At 38.1% G+C, this 18,874-nt stretch overlaps 3 protein-coding genes across 7 annotated transcripts; 2 read left to right on the forward strand and 1 right to left on the reverse strand.

Moving 5' to 3' along the window:
- Window positions 1–1,001: 1,001 nt before the first annotated feature.
- Window positions 1,002–13,222, reverse strand: slc16a5b (solute carrier family 16 member 5b). Of its 2 annotated transcripts, none has more exons than XM_056752730.1 (6): window positions 13,090–13,222; window positions 12,255–12,349; window positions 11,524–12,001; window positions 9,375–9,518; window positions 8,425–9,270; window positions 1,002–1,759 (listed from the first exon to the last, which is right to left on the reverse strand). In XM_056752730.1, the coding sequence occupies exons 3-6, from the start codon at window positions 11,963–11,965 to the stop codon at window positions 1,512–1,514; spliced, it is 1,680 nt and encodes a 559-aa protein (XP_056608708.1). In that variant the 5' UTR covers window positions 11,966–12,001; window positions 12,255–12,349; window positions 13,090–13,222; the 3' UTR covers window positions 1,002–1,511. The 2 variants fall into 2 exon arrangements, with proteins under 2 accessions (XP_056608708.1, XP_056608709.1); XM_056752731.1 differs by having other exon boundaries at window positions 12,217–12,349.
- Window positions 1,767–3,529, forward strand: LOC130426165 (uncharacterized). Its single transcript, XM_056752755.1, has 2 exons — window positions 1,767–2,869; window positions 3,122–3,529. Exons 1-2 carry the CDS (start codon window positions 2,391–2,393, stop codon window positions 3,519–3,521), a joined length of 879 nt encoding a protein of 292 aa, XP_056608733.1. The 5' UTR covers window positions 1,767–2,390; the 3' UTR covers window positions 3,522–3,529.
- Window positions 13,223–13,240: 18 nt separating the features above from the next.
- atp5pd (ATP synthase peripheral stalk subunit d) lies at window positions 13,241–18,174 on the forward strand. Of its 4 annotated transcripts, XM_056752759.1 has the most exons (7): window positions 13,243–13,379; window positions 15,549–15,709; window positions 16,427–16,558; window positions 16,772–16,868; window positions 16,966–17,037; window positions 17,488–17,550; window positions 17,882–18,174. In XM_056752759.1, exons 2-7 carry the CDS (start codon window positions 15,585–15,587, stop codon window positions 18,011–18,013), a joined length of 621 nt encoding a protein of 206 aa, XP_056608737.1. In that variant the 5' UTR covers window positions 13,243–13,379; window positions 15,549–15,584; the 3' UTR covers window positions 18,014–18,174. The 4 variants fall into 4 exon arrangements, with proteins under 4 accessions (XP_056608740.1, XP_056608737.1, XP_056608739.1 ...); XM_056752762.1 differs by lacking the exon at window positions 15,549–15,709 and having other exon boundaries at window positions 13,241–13,379; XM_056752761.1 differs by lacking the exon at window positions 13,243–13,379 and having other exon boundaries at window positions 15,590–15,713.
- Window positions 18,175–18,874: the final 700 nt, after the last annotated feature.

The following is an 18,874-nucleotide window of genomic DNA, read 5'->3' on the forward strand; positions in this document are numbered from 1 at the left end:
CACAAAGAGATCTAAATATGTATGATTTAGAAAGTATGTAAAGTAGATTTTTCATTTATAAGATGTGTATATACAGCAGGTGTTTTCAAGATCTTTGGCAGACACTTAACAGATGTTCCTGTGCTCTCTGGGAGGAATTTGAGCAATTGGTTAATTGCCTTCCCAGGTTTCTCAGTTATACAAAAACAGGAATATCAGTGAACTTGATGGCATTTTTGCTGCAATGTCAGGAAAAGATATTAAAATCCTCTAATTGAAATCATATTAAAGTAGGTGCAATGTAGAAATAAGTAAGTTCACTTCAACACTCAAATCTGCATTTGCAATATTTACGTTACGTCAAAAAAGAGCGACTGATGTCTATCACCATTACACTGCTGCCCCCTTGAGGCGATGAAATAATAAACACCAGATGAACGGAGCATAAAGAAGCGAACTTATTGCTGTAAACACAGTGTGTTCGTTCATTATACGCGTGAAAACACTGCACTCCTGCTTTGGCACCGATCATTCGACGTTATTTGGATTCATAGGGAGAAACTTCATAATAAATCCTGCATTTGTCTACGTTTTAGTTGATAATGCACAGGGTTCTTACAAATAATAATCATTCCTGTTACCGTATTGCCATTTGGTGCCAATGATCATAATACCACAAGCGTAGAAGTATTTTTGGACAACTACAGTAATGTGCAACTTAGTGTGAGATGCATTTCTCCTTTGTCACCACAAGATGGCACTAACACTAGAGATCACTACAAAATACTTTAATCATTTACTCACCCTCATGTCGTTCCAAACCTGTAAGACTTTGTATGGAAACAAAACCATTGTTAGGTGAACTACTTAAAATGAGCTACCCCTTTACTATCTATAATATTACCCCCTATCATCAGTTTTCTACAAAATAGATGTTTATTTATAACTCAAAGTTGTACTATATATGTGCTTCACTGGAAAACAGTGAAGTATGATCCAGACCCGCAAAGAGTGACAGAAAACACAATGAAACTTTTTCTTTATAAATATATAAATAAATGACTGATTGAAAAGCAGCGTCTACATAAAACAAAAGCTAACAGAGCATTATAAATAATATAATTTAAGGCATTCATTACACAAGGCTACAGTATCTCACACATGATCTGTTCTACGTTATTTTGTGCCCAGGATTATCTGCTATCAAAAACTAATATGAATGTCAGTTTCAATTGGCATTTTTCATTCATATAGAATTAGGATTGAGTTACAATTGAACTTAAAAAATGTTCAGTAATAAACATAAATATGTTTTTGGTTAAATAACAGAAAGGAACTGTGAAAAGTAAGGCTTGCAGTTCTGGTCCAATCTATTGTGTACACAACAATACTACAAAAGCTATGTGTGTTAATAATAATGGCAGTAACTGATTCTAAACCAATATGATGAGGACAGGAAAAGACAGAAAATACAGTTTATCATGTATGTAATAAAGTAGGTTTGCTTAATGCACATAAGGTGGTTTCCTGGTTCATACATCAGTCTCAATATCTCTGATATTCTTATTATATAAAGGCACTTGACTGTAATCACAGTCAATCTTGATACTTGGCTTTAAAGAATCTGTGTCTTTGAGAGAAAAGGATCTCTCAACATCTGTGTCCTCTTCTCTGTCCAGCCAGTAGAAGGACAGCATGATGAAGAGACCAGCTGTGGACCCAGTAACACTGCAAGCGAAGAACACGTAGCTATACTGCTTAGTGCTGTCGACTAGGACGCCTGTAAAAAAAGACACAAATAAATTACACTCTTCAAAGCAACCAGCTACAAGAATACGACTCCAAATGCAGTCACAACAACCACATCTCTCACACAACATTAAAAAAACAACTTAAAACATATATTTTCCATAGATACTTGATGGTTAAATGTTGACCTCCCTTAAAGAAAGACCAACCCTCTCTCTCCCAAGAGGTATTGATCTGGCTTTGTGAAAACTATTACAATGGTCTCACTTTGAATTACAGTTTTTCTCGATTGGTTTGGCTCATTTCTTGAAACCGAGATGACATTCTCAAAATAACATGGACAAATCTCCAAACCACCTTGCAATTGTTCACAACAGAATGTCATTTTTCATTGGTTTTATCAAATTGCAAATGCTTTAGTACATGTCTCAAGTGACTTTGCTTTTTTTCAAATGATTATGTACAAGTAGCTACAGTTAGCACAATGAGCCCACATTTAGCACATTTTCCAAATAAATAGTTCTTGCTGATCTAAACTGATTAGTTGATTTTTCAGTGAAATGGTTACTCTCTCCAAAACATATCAGCATGGTTTCATTGTGTAAGTCATCATATGCACAATTGTCTGTTCAACTGTCAAAATTAGTCAAAGATATAATACCATGAAAGAATTTCTTGGAACATTTGATAAATTTATGACAGTACTTGACAATCAATCAGGTGAAATTAGAACTAACGAAGGAGCAGTTTCCCATATCTCAGATGACCAATCAAACAGTTTGTTTAGTTACCTGACAGGTGTTGTCTATGATTATGACTGCTGCCAAAAGTATATAGACAGAGCTTGGCCCGGGGCCAGTTTCATTTGCAGTGTGAACATGGAAGCACATCGCCAAGTACAACAGAAACTTCCTGCTCGAGGAAGAAGAGGAAGAGGAGGAGTGAGAATGCGTGGAGGAATAGGGGGAAGAGGCCGAGGAGCACGGAGGCACCATGATGTCCCAGATGAAATCCGGGCCACCCTTATTGACCACGTTATAAACCATCGCCTCACAATGGCAGAGGCAGGTCGCCGAGTGCAGCCTAATGTGCCTCGGTCTACAGTCTCCTCCATCATCCAAACCTTTCGCAGGGAAAACAGGTACAGAACTATTCTATTGAACTATTCAGTGTTGGTGTGTGTGTAGGCCTAGAGTACTGTAATATCTTCATGTGATGTTATATGATACTATAAAAATGACAAAGAAAAAAAAAATGGAGAAAATACTGTGAATAGTATTCCAGTCACTGTGCAGTGCATCACACTTTTAGTACCATAAAACAGCAGTACAATTACATTGGTAACTCATTTTGTAACAAATTTACAGTGTTGACCTTTGACTTGTATGTCTAGGATTGGACGACAGCCTCAAGTGGGTGGCAGAAGAAAACTTCTAAATGAACAACAAGAACGAGAAATATGCAACATGGTCATTGCAAATAATGCCATCACACTGAGACAGATTCGTAATGCAATCCTTCTAGACAATGTAATGTTCCAAAATATAAACTCTATCAGCATCTCCACAATAGACCGTGTATTGAAGAAACATCAGATGACCATGAAACGGATTTACAGGGTACCATTTGAGAGAAACTCTGACAGAGTGAAAGAGATGCGGTACCAGTATGTGCATGTAAGTCAAATACTGGTTGTCTATCATTGTAACACTATTACAGTACGACATGGTTACCACTTTTTTTTTGTTTTGCTTTATCCTTTTTACCTTCAGAATCCAGCTTTGTGTGACTAGAGCATTTTGCCTAGAAATTGTCTTCAGTTTTTCACTCCCTCTTTTTACAGTACTTTAGATCCTCCCTGCAGTATCTGTCTCTACTTGACTGATTAGATTTATTTTTATTCTATTGTAGAGAATAATGGCATTAGAAGGCAACGAAACCTCTCACATCCTAGTGTTCGTTGATGAAGCTGGCTTCAACCTGGCCAAAGGTCGAAGGCGTGGCCGTAACATCATTGGCCACCGAGCCACTGTAGATGTCCCAGGCCAGCGAGGAGCAAATATAACAATGTGTGCCGCTATATCAGAAAGAGGTGTGGCCACACACATTCCCAGTTTAGGGCCCTACAATACACAAAAGCTCCTCAATTTTTTGGACCACCTTTATACTGATCTGATCCCGGAAAATGAGAGCGGTGAAGGACCTCAGCTACCACATTATGTCATTGTGTGGGATAATGTGAACTTCCACCGTGGCCCACGCATCAGAACCTGGTTCACCACCCATCCCCGGATGCTAATGGAGTTTCTTCCACCTTACTCTCCTTTCCTAAATCCAATTGAGGAGTTTTTTTCAGCTTGGAGGTGGAGGGTGTATGAGCATCAGGCTCAAGACCAGAGGGCCCTGCTGCATGCAATGGATGCTGCATGTGAGGACATCACAGGGGATCAATGTAGGGGATGGTTGAGACATTCACGCCGTTTCTTCCCTCGCTGCATCGCAAGAGAAAATATCCGTTGCGATGTGGATGAGAATTTATGGCCTAACAGAGCAGCGCGTCGATGGCCAGGAGGATGAGGATGGTGGCCAGGAAAGAGAGGGTGACAATGGCGACCACTGAAAATATTACTGTACTATAGTTCTGAAACTTTATTTACAGTATGGTAGGCTAGAGTTTTTTTTTGTTTTTTGTTTGTTTATAACTGTTCACATTTACAGAATCCTGTATGTTTTCTTTTCACAGTATGTTCTCTAATGTTAACATTTCTTTGTACGAATAAAAATGTTTACAGTTTCCTTGAGTATGAGTCGTTTATTGGAGGCTGATTTTACTGTAAAATCTTTTAGTTTTATTCATAGTGGTATTCTGTTGCTAGACCTGTGCCTCAGTGACAAAACGTCTAAGCATTTTGACTTGCAGTGCTTAAACAATGCCAAAGGTATAATGCATTTTGGGGGCATTGACTATTTATATGAGAAGGATATTTAGTTTTGACACATGGATAAACTGTTTTGGGAGAGATGAGCTTTTGCAGGGGATCCATGTTGTGCTAAACCATCCAGGTTATTTTGACAAAAGCACTAAATGAATGCACATGTGCCAAGGCAATTGAGAAGGATCTGTGCTATTTTGACTGTACTGACCTTTTATATGGGAAAGGAATCTGCTTTTGAAGCATGGAAGAAGAGTTTGGGGAAAGATATTTGATTTTGCTAGTGAGCTATAATGTTGAGCAGAATTGTAAGACTGTTTGGCCAAATGACCTTATGGTTTTGAGAATGTCATCTCGGTTTCAAGAAATGAGCCAAACCAATCGAGAAAAACTGTAAAGCGTTTGCTAAACGTTAAATCTAAAATGAAGTATTACTTTACCACAATGTGAAAATTTCCTGACATGTGTTGTGACTTCTGTGTCACTGTTTTAATTACGTACACTAATCTGTTAAGATGATCTGACAGTGTCTAATTATTGGATTATTGGAAAAAATCAATACTGAGGCCCCTCCCCTAAAATTAACCGTTATTGGACCGAAAACAAATAAGATATTATAAGATTGTAAGACTTCATACGAATTAGCCATCTCGTATAGAGTTATACATTGCTGTGTGTTTACGTGGACACAAACCTGCGATTGCTAAATCAGCAGAAAATAGTTTTCTCCTAAATCATTGTTCCACTTCAGAAGACATAAATTAAAGTGATAGTTCACCAAAAAACTAAAATTCTGTCATCATTTACTCACCCTCTGATTGTTTCAAACCTGTATAAATGTCTTTGTTCTGATGAACACAAAGGACGATATTTGTAAAAATGTCAGTGACCGAACAGATCTCATCCTCCATTAACTCCCATGGTATTTATTTTTCCTACTATGGCAGTAAATGGGGTATGAGATCTGTTTGGTTAGTGACATTCTTCCAGATATCTTCTTTTGTGTCCAGCAGAACTATGACATTTATACAGGTTTGAAACAGTCTGAGGGTGAGTCTGAGTAAATGATGACAGAATTTGCATTATTGGTTGAAGTAACCCGTTCATCCACTGGAGGCATTTACCCCACTTAGAAATGTTTTGTCCTGTGAACATTCTCAGAACGTCCCTGCTGGTGTCGAATAGATTCCCAGAACCTTCCGATATGGTCACGATGTGGAGTTCTATTTAGGGTGTGTGAACGATATATGGTGGACCTTTACAGAACATTCAGGATGTTCTATGGATGTTCTAGTGGAGCCCCAGACAGCAAGTTTACAGGAACAAATCACTAAATCAATTTTATTAATTATTGATTTGTCAATGTAAATTTCATTGACTCAATATCACCTCTGCACATGCTATTTATGTTGAAAAAAAAAAGAATTTATACAAACCACCATTACTGTGATCAGTGTTTGCCTTAGATTGCCTCTTGACTTTGGATTTTCATTGTTTCAATTAAATCCTCTTTCAATGGATGCGATGTGTTTCTATAAGAACACTAGTTCTTTGTCAAAGGACAAAGTTGAAAACGTTTAAGTTGGCAAAGTTTCCTTTGAAAGATATGTGAAATAATATAAATAAGATGCTTTAATTAACACTGAGATTCGTGCTTTCATGATTAATACTAATTTCCTTTTTTTAAAGTGGAAAGTACTGCGACATCCTTGGGCATCAACAGTCATCACACAAAATTCAACAATGGTGACAATCAACAAAAGAAAGCTTCATGCTGCAATGTATGCTGGGTAACATCATGGTACAAAACTGATTCATGACTCCCGGCATGCATTGCATTTGATCCGTTGATCTGAATTGGTTTGATGATAGTCACCTTTGTTGAGGTTTGTATGATGAGTGTTGATGTCTAGTTGTGTCAGTAAAAAAAATGTGTTTATTGTGTCGTACTTTATGTACAGTAAATTATCATTAGTCATGAAATTATGAATTTCAAGATTAATTCAAGAAGTCTCTTAACGTTATTATTACACACATCATGAAAAACCAAACATCTCTTACTTTGCCAATGCACAAGTGTTCTTACTGAAAACCACCACATGCATAAAAAGAGAAAGAGGAAACATAATTGCACAGTTAAAGTCAAGAGCGAAGAGTGAAGAGCTCAACTATAGCAAACACTGATCACAATAATGGTGGCGTGATCATTTCATTTTTTAACCTTAATTGCAGGTCTGAAGGCGATATTGATCATATAAAAATTGTCATTTAAGTGAATCAATGTGTTACAGTGCCAGATGTTTGTCATAAAATAACCAAAGGACAGAAAAATAACAACTGGTTGTCATTTGTTGGTTGGCAACATTGTAGTTTGGTCCCCAAAACGTCCTGCAAAGGTTATGAGAATGTGTCCTATATTAAAGGTCCCCTATGCGTCTGAGAACATTCTCAGGACAAAACATTTCTAGAGGGGTTATGCATGTGCTTTTTGGAGCTTTGCCATTTTGAGCCCTGTATAAGATAATAGATCCATCTGAATCTATCTCTATATAGTTTTGTTTAATATGATTGCTTAAACCAAAAAAAGTTATGGATTGCAGCTTTAATAAAACAAAACTAAAGTGATTATGTCCAGAACCCTGTTGGTAATAAGGAGGCGCAAGGATAGCATAATCCACTTGCTGAGGCTCAATCAGCACCACAACTGTGAGGGCAGGCATTGCTGTGTGCTTTGACATTTGAGTTGCCAAGGCACTGGTAATTGGAGAGGACACCCCTAGTGCATCGTGTTCTGTCTCTCTACAGCTTTTCTGGAGACCGGCCTATTGGCGACCTGATGATCTTCTCACCATCACAGCATTAACACCCCAATAACACTGGACAAAACAAGCCTTCCCCTTAAAGATGGGGTAACATTCTATGTCATACATTCGGACTTCTTTACACTAAACGTGCTGCCTTCTAATGTTAAAAAACAAGTTGGACGTATGAGGTAGTATTTCTGTGCTTGATACACTCCCCCAGCGATCCCACTTTTTTAAAATAAGTCTGGATCAGGGACACTATTCTTTTCATTGGGAATTTCTTCCAGAAAAGCCTGGAAAAACAAAGGAAATAGCCTGCCCACGCGCCTAATGACGAGCTATGGTAAGACCGCTTATCAAGTTTGGCTGCGCTGTGGGCCTGCAGCTGCAGATCGTTAGTCTTTTCGTAGTGAAGTTTATGTGTGTCTGTTTATTCACGGCATTTCAGTGATGGATGTTATATAAACGGTGGATATAACGCTGGATTTGGAGATCGTTTGAAACTGACAGATTGGGCGGTCCCAGTGCTAAAAGATGCCAGACATGAACTGCATGCGACAAGTCAAACTAAGTCATATATCTGTGTTTTGGTACCAATCGGCGTGTACGTGCATATAGTAAAAAACACGAAGGGATAAATGCGATGATGTGTCGTGTGCTCGTGGTGTAGTTTCGTCCCACTACTTGCCTCCAGCAGTTTGTCTTTTTCCGGAAATGATGGTACGGTTGTATCTCACTTTTATAAATTTGATCAAACTTAATACTTTAAGATACAACATATGCATTACTACTGTATAGGTACTCAAGATTAATATGAGATTGGCAGAAACTGCATGAGTTACCCAATCTTTTAACCTTTCGACCCCAAATTTTTGGATGTACTATTCAAACAGGAATAGACGTTTTACATCCAGTATAGATATTTGTATTGTGTAAATAACAAACACAGAGCACATCACCTGCTAGCGGTGGACCGATGAGCAGCATAATGCTCTCCATAATGCTGATGAGGCCTAGGGCTGATGGGAAGCGGCTCATCTCTACCGTCTCCATCAGTACGGTGAACAGCAGGCACCCGATAAGACTCATGGAAAACCCATAGATTATAACGTAACTCAGTAGCACCGTAAAACTTGTCGCCATCCCACAGATGCAGTTGCTCAATCCGTTGATCAGCACAGCGATGGCAAACAGGTATACAAAGTTACGGCTGCCCTGGAAAAAAGGCAGGCCGAACACGAAGGCAGCTGCTGGCCGAACCGTGATGTTCACCAATCCAAGTATAGCCATGAGCAGAGCGGCTCGGTCTTGGTCCACACCCTGTGCAGTGGTGTATGGAACCAAGTAAACTAAAGGCACCACGAGGCCCACCATCATCCCAGACACCCCGAGAGCATAGGCACGGAAGCGAAGGTTACTGCACAGGAGGTCAAAAGCCATGTGCCGGCGCAAGAAAGGCATTAAGGTGGAGAGAGTGGTCCGCAGACGCCCTTTAAGACCTTCTCTTTCCTGATGGCTGGAGAGTTGATTGTGTGTATGTTTGGTTCTTTCTTGTCTCTTTGGTTTGGCCCCGAGAGGTCGCATGACGGCCCCACACACACAGCAGTTCAGCAGAACTCCTCCTAGTATCAAAAAGCTTCCTCGCCAACCAAATCTGCTGAGTAGAGCGTTGGCCAGCAAGGGTAGTGTACTGAGACCGAGTGCAGTGCCGGTGGAAGAAAGGGCATTGGCAAACGCCCTGCGATGCGCAAAGTAGTGGCCCACCATGGTGACTGATGGTTGGAAAGACAAACAGAATCCCAATCCTAAGAATAACAGAGTACTGTAAAAATCTGTCCATTTCAGGTGGAACATTGTAAATCAAATCATGTTCACACCACTTTATCTGGTTTATGTAATATACACCCACCTGTGATGATGCCAGCAGTCATATACAGTTCCACCATTGTCCGTGCAAATGAACTGGCCGCCATTCCCAGTCCGCTCAGAAAGCCGCCAATAATTATTGTTGCACGGCAACCGCAGCACTCCACGAGAACACTACATATTGGGCCTGCGGAGAGACAATGCCATTGTGATATGATAAACAAAGCTGGTCGGAAAAATTAGTGCCCACAACAGCTGCATTTGATTGACAGATTTCCCCTCAAGAATATGCAGATAAAACAATTGTTTTTCCCCAAACGCTGGCTATTAACATTTGGTACTAAAACACTGTATATCAGCAGCCAATTGAAGTCCAAGCATTCATTGTTTCTATTGAAACAATGGTTTTCCGTGAATGCCAGGCTATTGGTACATATCGGGATAAAAAACAGCTGCAGGAAACCTTTTTTCTGCATGTAACTACTACATACAATGTGTTATCCCTTCTTTACGGAGATGTGAAGGTGTAAAAACCATTTATTTCATTGATCGGATATTCTAAAGTTTTCTGACATTAATTAATTACAGAATTAAAAGGGCAAAAATTTACAGTAACATCACAATAATGAAGCGTTTTAAATGGGCTACCCCAGACCACCCTCCATAGGACAACTTTTTGAGATTCTACATCAGGGGTTCTCAGTCTTTTTTGTAAAAGATTGTATTCAATAATATGAAAAGCCCCCTCTCAGAAAAACTCACAATTTCTACCCAATTGAATATTTCATTCAAAGGCATATCTTGGTTTCTAGTTTTTTAAATATATTCAATCGCTCATTTTTGTCTAACTTTTGTATAACTAACTATATCGTCTTGAGCCCCCCTGTAGAGAATCGCTGTTCATACAATAATTTGTATTTTTATTTATTTAATGCATATTATTTGTTTATAAAAAGACTTTTGTGTGATTTTTCTGTCCACAGAAACCCTTCTCTGGTTATAATGCTTGACTATAGGCTACGTCCCCACTAGTTACATTTTGCTTGGAATTTGTATAAGAAATTAATAAACAAAATCATGTTTCCAGAAAGGTTTTTCAAATACCTTTACGTCTAAACAGAGGAACAGTACTATCATCACTTAACCCCCTTTTCTTAGTGTTTACACAAATGACTTTATGTAACAGCAATTAATGTAGTGAAAATGACTTTTATCTCGCTATATCTCAAGTGGATTGAACATTGGCCCTGCATAAATGAATGCTTTGCGTCATAACGCTGCATGACAATAAACTTGTAGGATTACCTGAATATTGTTTCTGGCACTTGCTTGTATAGCTTGCAGCACAAAGGGTTGGAAAGACAAATAAACATTTCTCACAGAGGAACAATGGTCCTCGACTGTTCCATGTTCCAGAGCAAGTCCTAAAACATGTTTTGCCTAAAATCTTGTAAAGCAGGCTACATATCATCATGTGCTCTATATAAATTACTATAATATAATTAACACAGGTACATAATACAGCCAAGTGTTAATGAATCAAATAAATCATTTTAACTTAAATATCACATAACTGACCTCATATGTTGAGTTATAAATATTTCATGATATTTTCATGTATATTTGCCAGTGGCTTCTTAACTGTTATGTAAGTCATGGTTATGCATTATAACAATCGCATATCTGTTGCGCTTTACACTGTTGTACAACTACCTAGTAACCACTAATGAGATGACTTAGGCTTACGCTGGAAAAGGATTTTTCCTTCCATAAAAAATCCCAAAAATCCTTCTGTATTTTGTGTAGCCAAACTTGTGCTGATTAGTGCACACAAACCCTTTCAATGAGAAACCTTTCTGAAAACCTTGTCATGTCCACTCACATGGCACTATCATGTGATTTGAGCGTCCCCTTTCTTAAAGAACTTGTCTCATCTGTAAGCAAACAGACCACTGCTATCGTCCTGTGTTTTTCTTTCTGGAAACAGATCTCACTATTTTCTCCAAACAACAGGCCTGCTTGATTACAGTAACCCGATAGAAGTGTTTTTCTGGAGGCTTCAGATACTGTATCTGGCTTCGTGATGAAGGTGAATGCGGGAGCTCGGTTAAACTAACATCACGAATCGTGGATGAACAAATAGACCAAATGCATAAATAAGGGGACCTGTGACGTCAGAGCAACCACCCTACCGCCTGCGTGCAGCACGGCCATCATGATGGCTGGTACCCAAGACGTCTCTGTGTTGCTGGCTTGAAAGTCGTTCTGCAAGTCTTTGTAAAAAATCCCGATGCAGGAAGGGAAAGCCAGAGTCAACGCCAACACCAAGACAGTGGCCGCGAGCACCACCCAACCCCAGTCACCGTCGGGTGCCACCTGCCCACTATGACCGCCTGCTTCACCGGTGGAATGATGCTGCGTCTCAGAAGAGGAGAGAGATTTCATTTCCTGTAGGTCTGTTTTCTCTGGCTGACCGCTGGCTGTGTCCTCCGACCCAGGCTGTGCATCTACGGGCTGCAGAGAAGATGTTCTGCTCCCCGTGACAGCATCAGTACTGTCTCTTCTCTGGAGTGATCTGTGTTCATTGCTTTGATTGTTTTGCTGAGTCTTATATACCTCCACACTGTCCGTCATTCTGTTCAGATGAGGGCCCTCGCCCCACTCACTGGTCTGCAGAGATGAGACGACAACAGGCAAACATAGTCAGAGACAACTTCGCAATACCACCTTTTCACATATTTGATCTATGTGTAGAGCTCCCTGGATGAATAAACATCAAGAAGATGTTTCCCTGAGCTCATCATAAATAAATAGCTAAATAAAAATAATGTATTCATAATTTGTTTATTAATAATCAATTTCTTTAAACTGCAGATGGTCCTCACCAGCTATAATGTAAAATGTACACAATAGAAATTGTCACCTGCAGACAACCTTATTTGCTGAGTATTGTGGGAATGAGCGCTGAGTAACCTGATACTCTTTAGAACCTTGTTTGTGCTGAAAATCCATAATCTCCTGAGACCCAGCAAAAAAAGAGAAAACAAAACCAATAATAAAAGAGTTAGTAAGTAGAATATTGACATTATAATGATACAAACAATAGTTAGAAAGCAATGTTTTGAATGTATGTGGACACCCCTCTGCCACTCTGAGTTTAACCACATGACTAAATCTATTCTTCTTCACCTCTTTATCACACACAAAAATCATGGTCATAATAAATAATAAGAAGAAAAGTATTTCATTGGGTCAGGAACCATATGCTGACATGATTATCTTGTTTTTTCTTTATTTTATGTCTCTGTGACATTGGTGGAAAGAATTATTTTCTGGAAGGGAGTTCGTAAACACAGACAGAATACCTTTCAGTACCATAAAGTTTATCTATGAAACTAAGATTTATTATTTCGTGATCTTCGCATCATCACGATCGCATCACACTGTAATCCGCTCGACGCAGTGAGTTGTGGATAGTCTCGGTCAAGCCAAACCTCGTTATTTATTATTTTAAAGTGCCTTTTGTCTCTCATTTGTTATCTCCATCGACACGGTTGACTCTCGCATCTGCGCGCGCCACAAGATAGTTCATAATTTGGAGTGCGCGCGAGTAATTCGTTTCGTAAAACACATGCGCGAAACTCAATAAAACATATACAGTGTCACAGCTCCTGACACAACGAACGCTACCCACATAAATGCAGAAAGAAATGCACGAGTTTAATCCCCAATGCATCAATCTACAGTCACACTCTTACCCTTAATCTCATTAAAGCACCCGGCAGGTTGTTGTTTTTTTCACCAGAACGTTTTTCCGACCATCAGCACGCGCAGTTGTCATCTGTTCTTGACGTCAAGTAGCCCTTCGTGTGTAATGATGCTGCCCCTCGCATGACCCAGGTGAGTGAACAGCAAGCGCTGTGCTCGCTACCGAGGGAAAGCCCGAGACTCCCTGAGCATAGAGAGCAGATGACGTGAACGCGCTCGTGATTGCACTTTGCGTTATTCGTTCTTCAGCACTGCTCCATTGACACGCAACCAGTGTGAGGTAAGTTACTCTGAAAAGGTCATTAATTAGTTACTTATTACCAAATCAACAGTGTAATAAGATTATTGGACAAATGACTGTCTCCTAAAAGTATTTAATGACTTATTGCGTATAACTAGTTAAGTGATTCAAGGATAGACACAAAACGACTCTTAATCCATTCAAATAAACATTCATTAAAAAAGTAAAGTAAGGGATTACTCTTGTTTTTCTGTAATAACAGATACGATTAATGTCATTAAATTAAATACTGTGTGTAATATGTGTGTGCAACAGTGGGATTGACAAGTCTAGCTTTAAAATCCGTACTTTAATGTATAATTCTCACATTTGTTATAACTTGATCAGTTAATAATAATACTTTATGTAATTTTATAGTATTTATTTCAATGAATTAGAAGAGTTGTTTCATGTTGAATCACTAATCAAGGTTGATATAGGATATAGGATGTAGAAAGTAATTAGTAACAAGTAATTAAACACGTTTTGGAGAGATTTGTACAGTAATCTAATTACGCTATTGAATATGTCATTGGTAACTTGTAATTCTTTACTTTTCAGAGTAATTTACCCAACACTGCAAATAATTTATATAAAACTGCATAAAGTACTCGTATTTACTGACTAAAGTATATAAATGTGAGAAAGAAACATTAACTCATGCTTATAAAAGTTAGACTGAATTTTAATGTCAATTCCACTATTGTATCCATTACATTTAGTTCAATTACATCATAAGTAACTGAAATTAGATTACAGAAAAAATAAAAGTAATTACTTATTAACTAGTTACACCCAACACTGCATGCAGCTGAGGTGTGACGTAAACCGAGCGAGGGATAATAAGGTGAGCGGTATGTGGGTCGTCTATCCAACCCACGTCGATACAGTTTACCGTTTACAGTAAAGCATGGCATCCATCATTTGTAATGGCCTCATATGAGGTCTCAGAATGTTTTGCGGTTGTCATTGCTAACAATATTCAAAAGTTTATAAAAACAGTGTTTTTTAAACCTTTACCCGCACAAACTGAGCCATTTCATTTATTGTGTAGTGTCACCTGGACATTAGTCAAGCATTAGGCTATTCATCATATAATTTTTTCCCATTGTAGCAGAATTCACTAAAACAAATTATTTGTCTTAACATCACATCATCAAAATGAAAAATACTTGTTTCATAAAATCACAGTTGCACAAATCATCCAAAACACGAGTCACAGACAGGCAGATGGCCACAGATGAAATTCAAGACCAGAACACACGGATCAAAATGGCAGTGCCTAAAATAGTAACCACGCAGAGAGGAACCCTTGCATCATCACACTGAAACAGAGAAAACAAATTAGGCAAGAAAACATGTCAACATGGACAGCTGAACGGTCAGTGTAAGGTCTTCATCTAAGCGCTGTTTACCTCTGTAAATATACTGAAGCTGATGTCATTTAGCATTTCTAAAGATCATATATTTGATGCATAAAAAGGTTTCTGTATGATCTAGGACCTGATCTTACACATTAAAGACTATTTCTGAAGTTGCTTCATCTTTTCTGTCCTTTCATATGTGTCTGTTTTTGTCTAGTGAGAAGTTAGACTTTGTACAGTACACTAAACTTTGATTTAAAGTAAACATTCAATAACAAGGGTGATGCTTAAATGAAACTTGAAAATTAAAACTCACAAGCTATATTGCAACGTCACCTCAAAATCGTATTACACTAAAATCCTATGAATGCTTAGTACATAGAATCATTAAGATATTTTACGTACATCAAGGCAGTATTTGATGGATGTCAAACTCAAACACTGTAATATCTGTAATGTTTCAAGTGTTACATGACAGCTTTTCTAGACACCCATAAAGATTCATACAAACTGTACCATGTGAGCAAAAATAAGAATAAGAAAAGTACAATGAGAACAGTGAGAAACGTGGACAATACACAAAAATAAAAGAGTGATGTATGAGAAAAACACACCACTCTGATCCCCGCTGGCAACATCAGGTTATACCAAACGCAACATTCATCAGCAACAGAAAAGAGAGAGAGCTCTTGTATGTCTTTAACAGTTTTACAGAGGACAAAAACACCTGGAACTGAAAAACAAACAAAAAGGGATATAATGTAAAGCGGATATAAAAAACACTGTGTTTCTTTCTGACATCTAGTGTACAGGAGATGCTTTGCAGTCTCCGTCTATTTTAATGTGTTGCTGCAGTGTTCCTCCAGTCCGCAGGGTGTCAGTAACGAGTCGCAGTCCTCTTAACAGCGCTTCCGTTCTCCGGCGGCCATCACGCTTCTGTCATTGCAGCGGCTTGATCCTTGGACAGTAAGTACGTCTGGCGATACAGTATCATCCTAAATATTACGGCGTCTACTAGTTTTAACCTCGAATAAATATTAAACGTAAGACTTAATAGTTCTTGTTAACGTGAAACGATGCTTTTTTTGGGGTGTTTTTAATCAGATTTAGCTTCTATAAGTCATATCCTGACCTTGTCTTGTTGACTTCTGTGCCAAGCACAAGATCTTTCGTCTGTGTTACTCTTTTAACTTTATATTGTTTCGTTATTTTATTTAACTTTAAATGTTAAAATAGTTGGTTTTGTTTCAGAATCCATTTATTCTATGCGGCCTTGATTGAACGTCATATGCCCCTTAACACTGTTTTCCTAATCATGGTTATTTGACATCTAACATGGAAAAATTGCTTTACTACACTTTACATTTGCGGTTTATTATTGTGATTAATATAATTTGTGAATCTGTTCTACAGTATTCATCAGTATTAAGTGTAATGAATTAAATTATTTGAAGTGAATTCATTCTGTAGTATACATTAATAATAATGCAAAGGTATAATACAGTACATTCTTCATATGGTTTATTATATAGACAAGTTTTGAAGATCATATTTTTGATGTACTAAGATATAGAGAATGTAGTTACACTCAATGTGCATGAATTTAATGCTAGTAGCAAAATGAATGATTTAGGTTATTAATGTCATTCTTCATAACAAGTGCTTGACTAAATGTTTTGACAGGAGAATAAAGATGGCAGGACGACGTGTAGCTGTTAAGGCCATTGATTGGCTGGCTTTTGCAGAGAGGGTCCCACCGAACCAGAGACCCATGTTCAACAGCCTGAAGACCCGCAGTGATGCCATCTCAGCAAAGTGCGTCTACATGCAGTACATGGAAGAATACTTCTGTCATTGTTTCTTCATGTCTTCTTCTTTGTAATATAAAGTGGTGTCATTATGTTCTTGAGCAAAAGATCAAAAATGGTCCTTAAACAAATCCGCTCTAAGTCACGTTTATGCAAATCGGGTAGTGTAGCTTTTGCTACAGAATGTTGAAGTTTAACGAATGTATTTTTGTACTTACAGACTTGCATCTTTGCCAGAAAAGCCAGTTACCATTGACTGGAATCACTACAGAACAGTTGTAGCCAAAGCAGGCATGGTAGATGAGTTTGAGAAGAAGGTGAGATGTGGTAATTTGTCTTTGACTGGGTTTCTTCTAATGCAGTGTGTCTTATAGTGTTCTCTTTCTGTTTGCCTGTCTGTCTTCCCCTTTGCAGTTTTCTGCATTGAAGGTCCCTGAACCAGTAGACACTCAGACTGCAAAGATTGATGCACAGGAGCAGGAGGCTGTGAGTGTCTTATAATATTCAAAACTCACACGTCGCTCGTGACGGAGTAAAAAAATGTTCTTCTTGCAAACAATCTCTCTTACAAACCATTGAGAAAGTGAATCACTCGTTGCATCAAAGAAGGTCTTAGGGCTGGTGCTACAAAACCATACATTTCATTATGGTTTTGATAAGAAAGACATTAATCTTTCACAGTTACAATTTTGATAATCAGCCAATAAGATGAAAGAATTATTAATACAACTCAAGTTCAATGCAAAGGAACAATGATTTCAGTTATTTTTATATCTTTACACATGGTTATTAAATGAATCTCTGTGTTATGTTTATCAAGGACGATTTGTCAGTATGAACCTAATTGAAAGTACAGAAAGTTTGTATTTCCTACATGAATTATTGATCGCACACTTGTGTGTCACACATTCATGTTTTCTTCTTGACCTCTTACAGAACAAAAATGCAGCGGCATATTTGGAAGCATCTAAAGCTCGTATCGCAGAGTATGAGAGTGGGGTAAGTACATAAAACAATCGTATTATGAGCATTAATAAAAATCAAGTAATTTTATTGAGAAAGAGCCAGTCGGGCCAGTTTATTTTTTTGTAGATGTCTCGAACTTGTATCCAGTGAATCAGCTTTTGCTATACAGAAATGCACACTTTCCAAACATTCTAGTGTTAAGTGAGCCATTTATTTAAGTTAGAGAGATTGGATGCATGATTGGTAAAAATAGATTCTGTAAACACCCCTTGTCCCCAAATCCTTGCCCACCCAAAGTTTTCCATTTATAAAGAAGAATTTACAATATATTACATTAACAATTACAATTATGTATCCTTGGCAGCTGGAGAAGTTCAGGAACATGATTCCTTTCGATCAGATGACCATAGAAGATCTCAACAACACCTTCCCAGAGACCAAGCTGGACAAGGTCAAATATCCATACTGGCCACACAAGCCTATTGCTGACCTGTAATTTATGAGCAGTGCCCAGAGCTTCAATGTAATGCATCTCCATGAGTACGAATGCTTCTTCTGTATAGTCTAATTGCTTCTACCACAGAAGTGATTCCAATTGTGAAATGACTCATAACATTTTTATGTGTGGGTTAAAATAAAAATAAATTGTTTAAATTACGACTTGTCATCTGAGCATAATTCGAATCGGCAAATGTTGCATAATGCATACATACGTTCATTTGGTTTTAAGGCAGCAAGCTTGAAATTCTTTCATTTATTGACTATAACACCAGCAAAGATGGTCTAAGTGTAAAAAACAATTTAGTCTTCATCAGCTTGTCAAATTGTCAATCCTTGGTGTTCATATTGTATGACTGTGATGTTGTAGAGTACCATTTTACAAACGTCTTTATCCATGTTTACTCCACATAGAGTATATCATACAACGTTTGAATGGATGGGTGTCACAGCTTTATGTAGCATTGGCCTTTTTGTTGAAGTGGATTTGAAATCGTCATTGATCAATAATGCAAAACTGTCTTTTGTCTGGCCACACTGTGTGCTCTGCAACATGATTGGTTGATCTGACGGGAGAGCACAAGGTCCTGAAATACATCTTGAATGCTACACTATCTCTCTTGAAGACCTGTACAGTATGGTTATTTTAGGTATATGATGAATTCCTGAACAACCTCTAAATAAGCTAAAGTGTGTAGTATACATTAAAGCACAGTGCATGGAGATCACTTAACTATAGATTTCCATTCTTAAAGATGAAAGCAATAGAAATCATTATTCCAGTGATGCAAACTTGTCACCTTTTGGCAAAGTTCGCTGTTTTGGATCCAAAATGGGTCATTATCAGGATTCGTCTAGA

Source organism: Triplophysa dalaica, chromosome 7, assembly GCF_015846415.1.
Source record: "Triplophysa dalaica isolate WHDGS20190420 chromosome 7, ASM1584641v1, whole genome shotgun sequence".
NCBI classification, from domain to species: Eukaryota; Metazoa; Chordata; class Actinopteri; order Cypriniformes; family Nemacheilidae; genus Triplophysa; species Triplophysa dalaica.

Bases quoted from the DNA above. Each gene is read 5' to 3' on its own strand.
- LOC130426165 (XM_056752755.1), top strand. From the start codon at position 2,391: ATGAAAGAATTTCTTGGAACATTTGATAAATTTATGACAGTACTTGAC. The intron at 2,870-3,121 runs GTACAGAACTAT...TTGTATGTCTAG, and splicing joins ACCTTTCGCAGGGAAAACAG to GATTGGACGACAGCCTCAAG.
- slc16a5b (XM_056752730.1), bottom strand. From the start codon at position 11,965: ATGACGGACAGTGTGGAGGTATATAAGACTCAGCAAAACAATCAAAGC. The intron at 9,519-11,523 runs GTAGGGTGGTTG...GTCTCTCCGCAG, and splicing joins GGCCGTGCTGCACGCAGGCG to GCCCAATATGTAGTGTTCTC. The intron at 9,271-9,374 runs GTGGGTGTATAT...TGTTATTCTTAG, and splicing joins GACTGCTGGCATCATCACAG to GATTGGGATTCTGTTTGTCT.
- atp5pd (XM_056752759.1), top strand. From the start codon at position 15,585: ATGTGTTGCTGCAGTGTTCCTCCAGTCCGCAGGGTGTCAGTAACGAGT. The intron at 17,038-17,487 runs GTGAGTGTCTTA...GACCTCTTACAG, and splicing joins ATGCACAGGAGCAGGAGGCT to AACAAAAATGCAGCGGCATA. The intron at 17,551-17,881 runs GTAAGTACATAA...TATCCTTGGCAG, and splicing joins TCGCAGAGTATGAGAGTGGG to CTGGAGAAGTTCAGGAACAT.